The sequence below is a fragment of the Sceloporus undulatus genome, chromosome 3, assembly GCF_019175285.1.
Source record: "Sceloporus undulatus isolate JIND9_A2432 ecotype Alabama chromosome 3, SceUnd_v1.1, whole genome shotgun sequence".
Taxonomy (NCBI): Eukaryota; Metazoa; Chordata; class Lepidosauria; order Squamata; family Phrynosomatidae; genus Sceloporus; species Sceloporus undulatus.
In genome coordinates, this window is record NC_056524.1 from 113,146,273 (window position 1) to 113,161,184 (window position 14,912).

The window sequence follows — 14,912 nt, forward strand, 5'->3', positions numbered from 1 at the left end:
CAAAAGACATACTTTAGTTCATTTGCTATTTTTTAAGAGTCAAAACTAGAGAATCTATGTGTAATTCTGAAATCCTGACATGTGATTTCATTAATATACTGTATGGAACACATTTCAACTGCTCAAAAGTAGGAAAGGTTGGATCACAACAGGTGATGTTCACATTCTGTACAGAGCAGAAGTGCAGTGAATTCTTCCTGATAGATAGAATCTGCACCACTTCAAGGCAGTCTCCCTTATTCCAAATCCTTCCAGGTACTTTAGAAGATATCACAGTTCATACTGCTGAAAGAAGAGTAGAATCATTTTCTCTCTTTCTTCCCAGATGCACTTGTGGAAATGCTCTTGTCTACATTAGGGGTCCCAGGAACAAGCCAGCCTGTAATAATGTCAGCTTTATCCCTCTGTCTTCAACACAAACTAAGCATGTGCAAATACAATCTGGCTTGCAGCCAATGTACAGATCTATAAAGGTGTAAAAGCATTCAAAAGTAACAGAAGAAACTTTACCTGTACAGTTCTTTGAACACCATCCACATTAACAGACAAGAGGGCTGAAGCCAAGTTCCACTCACCAGTCACGCTAAGTTTTATCCCATCAACTTCCACCTGTTGTGAAACCAAAGAAAACTGTTACCACAGAGCCAGACAAGAAACAGTTCTCAAGTTCATTACTGCATACAAAGGAGCAGTCGTATTAAAACAGATGGCTCCCAAGCAACCTGTCATGTTTACCATTTCTGCCACAAAAGACAGGGTCTAACAACAGAGTCTTCTTAGCATCTCTAGGGAAGAGGTGAAGAACCTGTGAACAGCTGCCTGTGGGGGGCTGCAAGTAATTTCTATGAAGTAGCAAAACAGCCATCCAACTTTTAAACTGTATCTGGACATGGTACCTTTACGGTAATTAGACAAGCAATGCATATGAATTCCAGTGACACTTAGCAACCTACACAACAGGCCTTGCATATAATATGCTCTCCAAGGACCAAAGAAGAACTTTTCCTATGATTTAATGAAGTGCTTTAAACACTGTTTTCTTAATTAATGTAAGTTAGTAATTAATCTGAAAGTCCAGTCAAACTTTCCAGTTTCTGTCACAATCTTCAAGTATTATTAATACTCATCAGAAAAAGAGAAGGGTGGGAAGCAAAGTGCAAGAATCTCTGGGCCCTAAGTATCTATTTGTCATGCAGAATCTCTTTGCTGTTTTCCTGTCCTTCATCTTATTGTTACTCATGTTTTGTGGTTGGTTTTTTTAGCACACACCATGCCCCAAAGGCTCATGCAGTTTGCCTCTTAAGATGAGGCATGAACTGGAGTTGGGCAGTGAGGTGGGAAAGGCCCTGCCTGCTTTGTGATACTAAAAGATATACACTACCCTCCTGATAAAAAACCCTTTACCAGAAGGCAAGAGTTAAAATTCTTTAAACAATCAAATGAATTGTGCTGCTTCCTCAGTGTAAAATCAATTTTTACAACACAGAAGGCAAAACTACCTGTGGTAAAATGGAAATATCATACTTGTGTTCTAGCGCTACGTTCAAGGCACCTGACTAGGGCAAATGCAAGCTATTTAGACAAAAATAAAGGATCCTCAAATTAAAACAGCATCATCATTTAACTTTTGTTGTAATGTAACAGTTCTTAATGCAAAGAGTCTGGAAAATCAGTATGCAAAGGGTTCTTGTAGCACCTTTGAGACTAACAAAAAAAAAAAGAGGTTGGTAGCATGAGCTTTTGTAGTCTTGAGCCCCATGCATCTGACGAAGTAGACTCAAGTCTATTAAAGCTCATGCTACCATCGTCTCTCTTTCAGTTAGGGACAAAACAGATCGCCCAAAAAGGGTGGAACAGGGCCACTTGCCCTGGATCCACGGCAACCACATGTGCACAGCCCCAATCTGGCTCATTACTGCTGTTTCAAAGTGGCTTCCGAAAAGGAGCGTCTTTTTACTGCTCCTTTTCAGGTTGGCTTTACTGGATTGGGGCGACTTGATGGCAGCTTGTGGGGCATGCATCATGTGATCGCCACCCCTCCAAGCTGCCCGGAAGTGGACCTTTTCACCCATCTGTTTCAGGCCTTTGTCTCAAAGGTGCTACAAGATCCCTCTGCATACAGCTTTTAATACAAGCAACAACAAAAATTACATAATTTTAACTTTATTGTAATTAAAAACCAACAATATAGTATTCAGATTCTAAACTTTAAGAGGTTCACCATTTTTTAAAAAAAATCAAAGTATTTTGGACCAGCTATTCACACTGAACTATCAAGTTCAGGTAGACTACTCCATTTCCTTTTATGTTTCTGTTGTTGTTGTTTGCTTTCAAGTCATTTCTGGCTTATGGCAACCCTAAGGTGAATCTATCATGGAGTTTTCTTGGCAACATTTGTTCAGAGGGGGTTTGCCATTGCCTTCCCTTGAGGTTGAGAGCATGTGACCTGGCCAAGGTCACCCAGTGGGTTTCATGGCTGAGCACGGAATCAAACCTTGGGCTCCAGAGTCACAGTCCAATGCTCAAACCATTACACCATGCTGACTAGCATAATCTTAAAATAATCATTAGTGAATTTTTGTGATAAGGGTAAGAAAGTAATATAGTAGTCAAACATTTTTAAAAAGAATTTGTAAATTGTGTAATGACTCTCCACAATATCATTGCAGGTGCCTCCTGGGTGTTGACTGTGAATAATCATGGATCACTGAAAAAACAAGCCAATGACCTTCCTATACCTGCCAGGTTTGAGTGAAGACCATTTGTGTATGCACACATTTATTTGCTGAGGCTGAGCTACAAGCTATTTATAGATTTAGAAATAATTTTTTATCCTCTATAGAGGTTGTATCTATGTAAAGCTTATCATGATCTATGGGTACCAAAACAGACATAGGACCTAAAACCAACAAGACGTTTCAGGGTATCCTCTTCAAGTCCCTGAACAAAAGTACAAACAAAAAGGGGGGTACTATATGCTGGTAAAATAACTCTAATTTTCCTTGTTCTCGTTATGTGGCTTTAGGTGAGCATTATTGGGTCCTCATGAACTGCTGGGCGAAAATCTCCTTTTCTATTTCTTTTTTAAAATATATAATTGCAACTGACAGCTTCCATATTAATGGAACAGTGAATCGATGTGAAGTTTTAGTTTGAATTTTATAGGATCTATTCAAGGCTCTCAATCTATTTTGAGGTAGCTTCAGCACCCAGGATAGTGCCTGTAAAGTTCAAACCTAGAGTGGGTTCAGCATCCCACTGGCACGGAGTTCGCCAGCCACAACTGCAAGTATGTTGTTTACAAATTTAAGGGACAGAAGGGGAAGAGGAAGGGTATACTCTTGGTAGAGTTCCCACCTTGGGACTCAATCTGCAAACCAGGGGTAGGCAATCTTTTTGAGCCGGGGGCCGGGTTGCTGTCCCTCAGACAACTGGGGGGCCGAAGCCAAAAAATAAATAATTAAATAATTTTTAAAAAAAAATAAATAAATATATAAATAAACCAGGACAAACGTAGGACAAAATTTTCAAATGGAAGACACTTTTTTTTTAAAAAATGGAGGACACGTGAAAAAATTTGCTGATTTTTAAAAAAAATGTTAATATAAATGTATGTTTCTGAGGCTTCTATAGACAATTGCCCCCCAAAGGCCCCGGCGGCAATCGGCGGCAGGACCGGGCTGGGGCCGGTCCCAAGGCCTTGCTGGGCCGCATCCGGCCCACGGGCCGCAGGTTGCCTACCCCTGCTGCAAACAGTGGCTGGAAGAAAAAGGTTGGATTTGTCTTTTCTCTTCATGCTTTCTCAGAGAAGGTGTAGAGTACTCTCTGCCTGGATTTCCAGACATCAGTTGAAACTGAGGCTCACCTAGCTCCTGAATGCTGGGTGGAAAAAATAATAGGGATTTATCTCAAAAGTCCTTTTCCCCCTCCAGTGTGCAGAACAGTGGGGCTGAATTCTTGTAAGCCAGATCTCTTAACATGCCCTTTTTGCCCATTTTATTTATTCCAGGTCACTAGTAGGTGGTAAAACCAGGGAAGAGTGGATGCATTTTTAATATATATATATATATATATATATATATATATATATATACACACACACACACACACACACACACACACACACACTATTTATACCCCGCCCTTCAGCCCTAATGGCTCTCAGAGCGGCTTCCAATTATTATTTTTAATAAGACGGTTCCCTGCCCTCAGGCTTACAATCTAAAAGACACGACACAAAAGGAGAAGGGAATGGTGGTGGGGAAGGAGATGAAGTCCAATGGTTCTTCTCTCCCTCTGATGCCTGGACCAAGGCAGATGGACTAGAGGGAGGGCTCTTCTTCTTCAGGCTAGCCCTGGTGGAGCTGGGCCAGCCTATTCACTCTCTCCCAGGCTGAAGGATGACAGTTATGGAGGGAGGAGCCTCTATCTTCAGGCTAGATCTGGTGGAGCAGGGCCAGCTTATTCCCTCCCTCCCAACCGAAGGAATCTTCAAGTATTATTAATACTCATCAGAAAAAGAGGAGAAGGGTGGGAAGCAAAGTGCAAGAATCTCTGGGCCGTAAGTATCTATTCGTCAAGCAGAATCTCTTTGCTGTTTTCCTGTCCTTCTTCTTCTTCTTCTTCTTCTTCTTCTTCTTATTATTATTATTATTTTGCATGGTGGAGTGCTGCCTGCCACTTTAAAGGACTACATCTACTTCTGAAAACAACTCCACAAAGCAGGGGTAGGCAACCTGCGGCCCGCGGGCCGGATGCGGCCCGGCGAGGCCTTGGGACCGGCCCCAGCCCAGTCCTGCCACCGATTGCCGCCGGGGCCTTTGGCGTCTCGCGCGAAGGGCATGGTGGGACAATTGTCTATAGAAGCCTCAGAAACATGCATTTATCTTAACATTTTAAAAAAAAATCAGCAATTTTTTTGCATGTCCTCCATTTTTTATTTAAAAAGTGCCCTCCATTTGAAAATTTTGTCCTACATTTGTCCCGGTTTATTTATTTATTTAATTTTTAAAAAATTATTTAATTATTTATTTTTTGGCTTCGGCCCCCCAGTTGTCTGAGGGACAGCAACCCAGCCCCCGGCTCAAAAGGGTTGCCTACCCCTGCCACAAAGACTGAATCACCAATTATCATTCATTCTCTGATATCACTCTTTGGGGCAAAGATCTTGAAAGGGTACAACTGTACCACTGCAGACATTCTGGGAGGATATCAATTATCCTGGCCCATTTCAAAGGTGGGTTTGTTTTAGGACAAGATTAGCCTTGGTTGCTCTGGTGGGTGACCTACTACAGGAGAGACAGGAAATGTGATTTGTCCATGGTTTTTGAGACTATTGACCAAAACATTTTCCTGGATTGTCTTTCCAGGATGGATGTCAACCAAGCTAAGATTTAAAAGGAACATGTACAAGAAATAGAAAAAGGTGGAAATTCAAAGAAGAATTCAAACGAATAGCCAGGATGTGTAGGGAGAAAGTCAGAAAAGCTAAAGTGCAGAGCGAGTTCAGGCTTGCTAGGTTAAAAACAATAAAAAGGGCTTTTTTAGTTACATCTATAGCAAAAGGAAGACCACAGAAATGGTAAGGTTGTTGCAAGGGGATGACGAAATGCTAACAGGAGACAAAGAAAGGCAGTACTAGCAAAATCTTACTTTCATTTACAAAATGCACAAATCTTAACAATGGTCCAGTGTCCATCCAGTTGGTCTAATCCAGTTCCAGTCTTGACACACATGCTTTTTACCAACTTAAACAACAGTATGCAAATCTGTGAAATATATTTTGTCTTTCAGAGATTCCCAGTGTATGTAATGCACACGATGGTAAGCATGATGTTTACCTCCAGAGCTGAAAAAGCAGAAACAGTGCAAGGAATGTTGGGTGGGTGCGGGGAATAGGTCTGAAGGAACAGCATGCTGAGTTACTCAAGAACAGGCTGACAAAGGTACTTAAACCAAAGAAAAGGACAACAAGTGGAGCCTCCCATGGGAGAAATAATAAAAATTTGTATGAAGGGAATGTTGATATAAAACATAGCTACAATGGTAAAATACATTATTTGCTTTCAGTTGTTGACAAAAAATGGAACCACTTTCACGCAAAAGGTCACACATTTCTCTTTTGCAGATAAAATGGAAGGTCAGCTTTAAATGGCTTTGAAGTGATTATTGGTACAATCTCAAAAGGAAGTTCAAGTACATGGGGTTTCAATCTCATTAAAAAGAAGACTTTTTTCCCTTTTTTGCAAACTTTCCTTTTGTTCATATTTGCACTTACATCTAAAAAAGACCCCAAGAGAGAGACCCATTCTATGCACTACATATCCTGAGGAAAGCTCAGTTACCTATTTATAGATCTTGCCCTTTTCTACCAAACTAGATCAAGCGTTTTATTCACTACATGACTGCAGGAGAGAAACTCATTTGCTCTGAGTGTCATCAAGGCAGCCTTTTACCTGCTATGAATGAGACTAGAAGGTTTTTTTGAATTGCTGGGCTTCTGTTTCAAATGTACTTGGGTCTCTGCCTTCTTTACATTCAGAAAGGCATCATAGCTGCTTCTTCGTGTGACACAGATGCATACAAATAATTTGTAGAAGTGCCACAGGAATGCTGGAGAGAAAATATGATCTATTCTCTGCAGAACAGGAATCAAAATATTAAAAATTAAAATATTAAAAATACACTCGAAAGTATTTCTGTAGAACTCCCTTCCAAAGGAAGCTAGATTGGCCTCCTCCCTGTTTGTCCTTCCACCTTTTGAATTCCAGCTGGCCTTCAGCAATTAAATGGCTGTGGAGGAAAGGATTTTAATGACTTGGTGGTATACTTTTTTCTTTATTATTAGTGATGGGTTTTGGAATTGTTTTTATTCATAAGTGTTTTAATATTATTGCTTGTTTATTTTAACATAATAACATTTTATATATTTCTACCTAAATCTGCTTCTATATATTTTGACCAATAACTGTTTTTAAATGTTGTGGGTCATTTTGGGTCCTGGCTCTGGAAGGAAGCAAGAACTATAAATCAAATAAATAAATAAAAGTCTGGATTTGTCTTGTTAGCCATTCACATTGTGCAGCTATTCCATCCCGGATATTTTGAAGTCAGAAAAAGAGGTAAGGAACAGTGGAAGGTTACAAGTAGAAAATTACTTTGCTGAATCCCCTTGTAAAATTTCATGTCTGAAGCAGGGTGGCTTCACAGTTAAAGCCTCCTTTGGAAACACATTGAAAATATTAAATTAGCTTGTTCATGTATTTAATGATATTTTGGTTGGTACAAAAGCGCAACTTCCTATTTAGCCTCATATAAACTGTAGCTGTTCTTTGGATTTTTATCAACTAGAAGCATACTAAAGCAGCTTTCCACACCTGCCACCTAAATGAGCTACTCATTCCATGATCCACAAGGTAGCAGTGCTGATTGTGGCTAAGACTGTAGTGATGCGAGTTTTAGTCCTACACATCTGGAAGGCACCACTGTTATTTAAGACTGTATTGAAATAGTCAAAGATTTCTTCTCTTGGCTTAATCATCAATAAAAATGGAGATTGCAGTCAAGAAACCAGAAGACTAAGACTTCAAAGGAAATCTGTGAACAATGAGACAAGATCCTGACGTGTAACAAGATATCACTGAATACCAAAGTCAGCATTGTCCACATCATGGTATTTTCTATTTCTGTATTTGGTTGTGAAACCTGGACACTGAAAAAATTGTGATTTAATATTAAATACAGAGTTGGAGGAGAATGATCTGTGGACATCATGGACAGCTGAAAAAGACAAGTCAATGGGTCCTAGAGCAAATCAAGCCTGAACTCTCTCTAGAAGCCAAGGTGACTAAGATAAGACAGTCATGCTTTTGACATATCATGAGAAAGCATGACTCACTAGAAAATACAATAATGTGTCAGGAACGCTGCGCAAAAGTTCCCCTTCAAGCAATGAAGCAGGTCCACCACTTAAAGTCAAACAGGAAAGTTTATTGACAGCAAAGGAAACCTTGCAGGCAGACCCTGCAGCTTTTTGTCATATCTAAGGCTACATATCACCATAGACGTTTATAGTGTTTTTACAATCCCTCCTCCCAAGGTCCGTGGATATGTACCTCTATCCCCAAAAACTATGTGGCCATCAATGTTTTAAATGTTTATCTAACAATCATATCAATAACAAACTCATTAACAATATCTTAGAACAGTCTCTCTATATTATATATTATCCTTTAACATATATGGCTATATCATGTGTACTACTCTAACCCTTTAACTATACTGTAATATCCAAGTGTCTTTTCATATATTTTAGTGTACACACACACAAATCATATTTAAGGTCACTTTAAAGTTTATGTCATCAAACATATCAATCAAAAACCATATATAAGTTCAACAATCAATACATGTCAATGCCCTACAATTATACATATTGTGACAATCAGCAACCAGTCATCTTAAATTGTACTTATTTATTTATTATAAATAAATATTTATTATAATTGTATTTCTAACAGTAACATCTATCTCCCACCTAAACCTCTCCAGGCCCCTGTCCACAGCTCATACTGTAAAATTTCCCCTACACATTCTTTAGCATTCTCCAATGTCCCTGGATGCAACTACCACAGTCAAAAACACATTAACCCTTAATTGGCACAATCTTATTCAACAGCTATTACTACATTAACAATATAACCCCAAAACCCATGGTTTGGCAAAGCAGGCATGGCCAGAACCCTTGTCCAGTGCTATTTTGAGTCCACCTTTATCCACCTCATCGTTTATACAAGATAATACAACCTTATACTACAAATCCCATCAACATCATATCCCAAACTCATACCAATTCATGGCAGAAGGTATCTGCAAGATGCACTTCTGACGTGATGCTCGGCAAGGGAGAAGGCAATAGGAAAATAGGAAGGCCGCATTCTAGATAAACTCAATCAAGGAGACCACAGCCTGAGTCTGCAACTCCTAAACAGGCTGATAATAGCAAGTTCACTTGGAGGCCTCTCATTCATAAGGTTGCCATAAGTCGAAGTTGATTTGACAGCAGTTAACAACAAATTAGAGAATATGAATGTAAGTACTGCTTATGAACATGGAAGGCTATATAATTATGAAAATAATTTGCTGCACATCTGTATAGGCAGTCTGAGGATAAGGTTCACCATCTTGATTCTGACAGCAGTAATATACTTCTTCCAGTAATTTTTGCACTGAGAATCTGACTTAACTCTGTAACACTCATTTTTGCTAAGCCTCCTAGAGAAAAATATCAAGTTACTAAGAACAAGATTTGGTAAGAACTGTGATCATATTTTCCTGCAGTGTTTTTTTTTTAAAACAGGTGGATGATGCAGGGAGAGATAAATTACATCAGAAGCACAGGACTGCACCATTTCCCAAATTCAGTGACCCCAGCCCAGGCCCCAACTAAAGTTGACCCGCTATATATACAGATTTTAAACAAACAGATCCAGCTATCCACTGATTGATTTTTTTTTAAAAAAAAATACATAAATTCCAAAACCAAACCTTGATTTTGCCAATTTTATAAGGGGCATGATTTTACTCTGCCATTATATTTAATGGGACTTGAGCATCCACGGATTTTGGTATCCACAGGAGATCCTGGAACCAAACTCCAGTGCATACCAAGGGCCCAGTGTATTTATTCTTCACAATTCCAAGATGGGCCCAGGATTGTAAAAACCTGTTTCAGTTTATATTTGCTATCACACTTGATAGGAAGTATCAAACCTATAAATGTTCAATAATTTTTAACATCTGAGTACAACAGGTTCATGGTGTTGTTCTTTCACCTGTTGCTTAGATTGTATCCTTTTTTGAAAAAGAAAATCAATTTTTAAAACAAATATTGTTCAGATCCATGAGTCTTATGCTACAAGTTTTATTTAAGGCAAGAGTGGGCAACAGTTCCCCCTTGTATGCTGTTGGGCTACAACTTCTATAATCTTTACCAGCCCATTTAATGATGAGGGCTGATGGGAACTGCAATTCAAAAAACATTTGGAGGGACACAGTTACTCACCCTTTTAGGAGATCAAAGTTCATGATGACAATTATTTTGTAAGCCAAAAGTTTTAAATATTTCTGGTTGACTTAATTTTTTAAAAAAATCCAGGGGCCAAGTGTGGTTCAGTAAAAATATCAGTATCACAACAGTCATATCATCATGGATTTCTCAATTAGAAAACTGTATTTTTCATACTAAAAGAAGTAGGTAATCCCCCTCTGATGCCAATTTTTTCTAGGGTGTACACACCTTTTCCTCTGCATTTACGTAAGTTGGAAAGCTCAGTGTTCCAAAGAGTTTATGGAAAATTTATCACATTAGGTTTTTATCTGCTACTAATATAATTAAATATTCTGAAGGTTAAACACATCAAAGAACCAATGTGGGAAAATTATTTTATAAAACTAATCATTGCTGACTGGTTCTATCTGATATGAAAGGGCAAAACATCAATGGTAAATGACACAAATCTAGTTAATCTTCCATTGTTGAAGACATAAAAGAAAAGGACTAAGGGTCAAATTATTCATTACAAAACACTCAACACATTCACAGTGTGTTACTAGGAGGGAGGGACAGAGAAAATATATCATGCATATAGGAAAGGTAGTTCTGCATATCAGAGCTAAAACAAGCTGAATATTACTTTTTCTGAAACATGAAACAATGGCTTAATTCCCAGAAATGATACTAGTGGGGCCTCCCAGCTGAACTGATACTAAGATGAGGCGTCTCACACGCATGTATAACAGAAGTGGAGATTGAGTGACTCTCCAGATGTCATCAAATTGCTACGTTCAGTATTCCTCACCAACTGCTATGCTGACTCAGAGTGCTAGTAGGTACAATGCAATAACATCTGGAGGGCTGCATGAGTTCCACCTCATATCTCTCTCTGGCTTTTCTTCGCGAATGAAGATTCAGGAAGGACTCATCCCACGCTTTCTACAAGCACGTTGATGGCTAAAAAGGCCAATCCGAGATAAACAAGTTCGTTTGCAGAAAGCACAGCAGAATGTCTCCTTGGGTGATATTTCCAAGTTGTGGTTCTTTCTGCGTTGTCGTTTCTCTTCGAGACTCGTTCGGTGTGAGCTTTCAAAAAAGGCTGCAGCATCGTGGATAGCGCGTCTCCATGCCTCCCGATGCGAGGCCAGGGCAGACCATTGATGGTGATCAATTTGACCGAGCCTGAGATGTTGTTTCAGGGAGTCTTTGTATCTCTTCTTTGGGGCGCCCCTCTTACACTGACCCATGGTGAGTTCACCGTAGAATACTATTTTTCGGAGGCGATGGTCCTTCATTCTAGAAACGTGTCCTCAGTAGCATGGCCTCAATGCTGGTGATCCCTGCTTGCTCAAGGACAGCAACATTTGTCACATAATCAGTGCAGTGTATATTTAGAATTATGCATAAACAGCACTGATGAAAGCGTTCGAGGAGTCGTAGGTGTTGGCGATAGGTGACCCATGTTTCAGACCCATAAAGGAGAATAGACAGTACAATGGCTCTATACACGCTGATTGTTGTGCTTAGCCTCAGGTGTTTGTTACTCCAGACTCTTTTGTGAAGCTTTTCAAATGCACTATATGCCTTTGCTAGTCTGTGATCCATCTCTTTGTCAATCTTGGCGTCTGAGGAGATGATGCTTCCCAGGTAGGTGAACTGCTGGACGGACTTAAGCACAGATTTGACTACAATGATGTGGGGATGGTAGTGTTCTTCCTGTGGTGCAGGCTGGTAGAGAACTTCCATTTTCTTCACTGACTTCCAGTCCAAAGAGATCTCCAGCTGTAGCAAAACAAGATGTTAGGCACTGCAGAGCTGCTTCTGTATGGGCACCAAGGGCACTATCGTCAGCAAAAAGCAGCTCACGGACTAGATAGTTTAGAGTCTTAGGGCGAGCCCTCAGGCGGCTTAAGTTAAACAGGCTACCATCAGTATGGTAATGTATATAAATGCCGTCTTCTTCTTCAAGATCTGCCATAGCCCTTTGGAGCATCATGCTGAAGAACAACCTTGTTTCACACCATTAGTTATTAGAAAGGGCTCCGAGAGAGCGTCACCATATCTGACTTGACCTTGCTGGCCTTCATGTAACAGGATAATCATTTTGAGGAATTTGGGGGGGAGGAGCATCCTAGTATTTCCAGGAGCTGCCACAGACCTTTTCTACTCACAGTGTCGAAGGCTTTGGTGAGGTCGACAAATGTTACATAGAGTCCTTTGTTCTGCTCTCTACATTTCTCTTGCAGTTGTCTAAGGGCAAATACCATATCTGTAGTGCTTCTATTAGCTCTAAAGCCACATTGGTTTTCAGGGAGAAAAATCAAGACTGGTTTGATGAAAACAACCAAGAGATCCAGGAGCTGTTGGCAAAGAAGAGAACTGCTCACCAGGCACACCTCACTCAGCCATCTTGCCATATAAAAAAAGCAGCCTTTTGCCTCACATGTAGTCACCTCCAACAAAAACTCTGAGACATTCAGAACAAGTGGTGGATCAACTTAGCAGAAAAGACACAACATAGTGCAGATCTGGGTGATTCCAGAGGATTTTACGAAGCTGTTAAAGCAGTGTTTGGACCTACTTATCAGGTCCAAAGCTCCCTATACAGTACAGATGGTCAAACACTATAGCCGGGATTAATAGAATTCCACCTGAAGCTTGGAAACATGGAGGTCATGTACTCCATGCTAAATTCCATGAGCTCCTTGTGAGTTGCTGGGGAAAAGGTGACCTGCCATCAGATCTCCGAGATATAGTCATCATCACCCTGTATAAGAAAAAAGGAGTAAAATCTGATTGCTCAAACTATCGAGGTATAACACTGCTCTCCATCGCTGGAAAAATCCTTGCAAGGATACTCCTGAACACCTCATATACAACATAGCCAAACCACCACTCACGATAAGAGGCAAAAATGTATCAAACACAACACAGAGTTAATTATCAACCTGGTGACACTGTCAGCCCAGTGACCTAAGCACAACATTATCACTGACTAAGATCTAAGGAGAAGGTGCTCCACATGGGGTGGTGATGGTGGTAATCCAGAATTCATGTGACAAGTTGTTGGGGGGTCAATTGATTTTATATAAAACATATTTTCCAATTATAAATTGATTTTACTATGACTACTGAACATGAAATTTCCTTAATTTACTCTAAACTATTTTCATTACTATTCCATATCAAGACTACAGGAGAGAAATGGAACAAACAAGAGATGACTTAATAGAGCACTCAGAAGGTTAGCAGTAGCTGCTTACTTTCAGGGCTGCTGTTTCAATGATATACTTTCTGGCTTACTTTATGTTTGAAACAAAACTTCACCTAAGTCTAAAACAGCCCAGCTCAAAACATAGCAACATTTCTTTCCATGTTGCCAGAAGGACATTTTCAATTTTAAAAATCAAACACATGGTTTTTTTTAAAAAAAATGAGGAGTTATTGGGACCCTCAAAATTGGCCTTGGGGCCATATGCAGCCTACAGTTTGCCCACTCCTATGTTAAAGAAAACACAATCACCATGAACTCAAGGTACTCCAGATGTTTAGAACTTCTGGGTCCCAGAAGACCCAGTCATCACAGCCAGTTCTGAGAATCTAAAGCATATAGAAGCCCAAAGGTTGAAAACCAGAGCTTCAGAATATTCTGTTTTTTTTTCTCAGCCAGCAGTAATTCCAGCAGCAAGCTAACTCCTTTTCAAAATGAGAGATTTAGCAAAAGTTGCATATCTTATAGTGTATGTCTACTGATTGAAAATTACACTGGGCTATGCAGCACTCTTTATATTCCAGCTATACTACTACTGCGTTTGTATCCCACTCTGTCCTCCAAGTGGCTCAAACTACTTATAGGTACTGGTCTTTCAAGTACCTCCAAAGCTGGACTGACATGAGATTTTTTGCCACTGAGCCATTATCTCATTTGCAGGATCTTCTCCATTACCTTCCTCTACTTTGCAACTACCTTATTTCTATGCTCCTCAGCTGTGTGTGCTTAGTTTCCTGGAAGTTACAGCTTCTTTCAATACATCATATGGTAGGGTGAACCTAAGACTACTGTGCTGGCAACAGATTTTTAGAACTGTTCACTTGTATGTCTTTATTTTTGGTAACTTTTCATTTTCTAAACCACATGTTCTAACTGTGTCCAATCAAGCTCTTTGTATGTACATAAGTATATCCAGATGAATTAACTGAGAAATATTACCTTGTTATGAAATATCCTATTAGCTAAGTATTTTTCACACTTCACCACTTCAACCCACCATGGATATCTTTGCGTCCAAATATAACACATTTAACAGGCGTAATGCATTCCATTCTAAATAACAGATGAGAAGGACTATGGCCTAGCAAATGGGCAGAAGGATTCGAACATAGGACATAGTTATTCAAATTAGCTTTGGGATTTTCCTACACAGGTTCCTGTGCAGGCAGAAAATCCAGAAAAATGATGCACAAAGCCCATGACAAAGACGATCCTTTTGGAGATCTTGTTCACTGTAGTTCTTAACAACTTACTGCTAAAATGAAACAGATAGCTTTCACAAGAATATCGCAAAAACAAGTGAGCAAGATTTATTTTTAGCAAATAAGGCTGAAATATGCCTATTCTGCCTATCAGACATTTTATTATTTGTGAAGATCTACTATGATTCATCTATGGGTCACAAATGGTAACATAAATCATGTACCAGTCCTGGATTTTAAATGACCTTAAAATAGATGTCATTTTAATCCTGAAGTCACTCCAAACACGTCCTGTAACACTTATTTTGTATTTCTTTTCATCTGACCCATAAAAAATTACTCCTTATACTTATGCTAATCCTCCACTTATCACTTACTCTATTAT

General features: G+C 39.5%; 1 protein-coding gene across 1 annotated transcript in view; it reads right to left on the bottom strand.

The window, feature by feature from the left end:
• PCCA (propionyl-CoA carboxylase subunit alpha) overlaps positions 1-14,912 on the bottom strand; it is a 305,865-nt gene that overhangs the window by 69,196 nt on the left and 221,757 nt on the right. Inside the window, exon 20 of the mRNA XM_042457614.1 lies at positions 511-609. Coding sequence (XP_042313548.1) covers positions 511-609 — 99 coding nt within the window. The remainder of the gene's footprint in view (positions 1-510; positions 610-14,912) is intronic.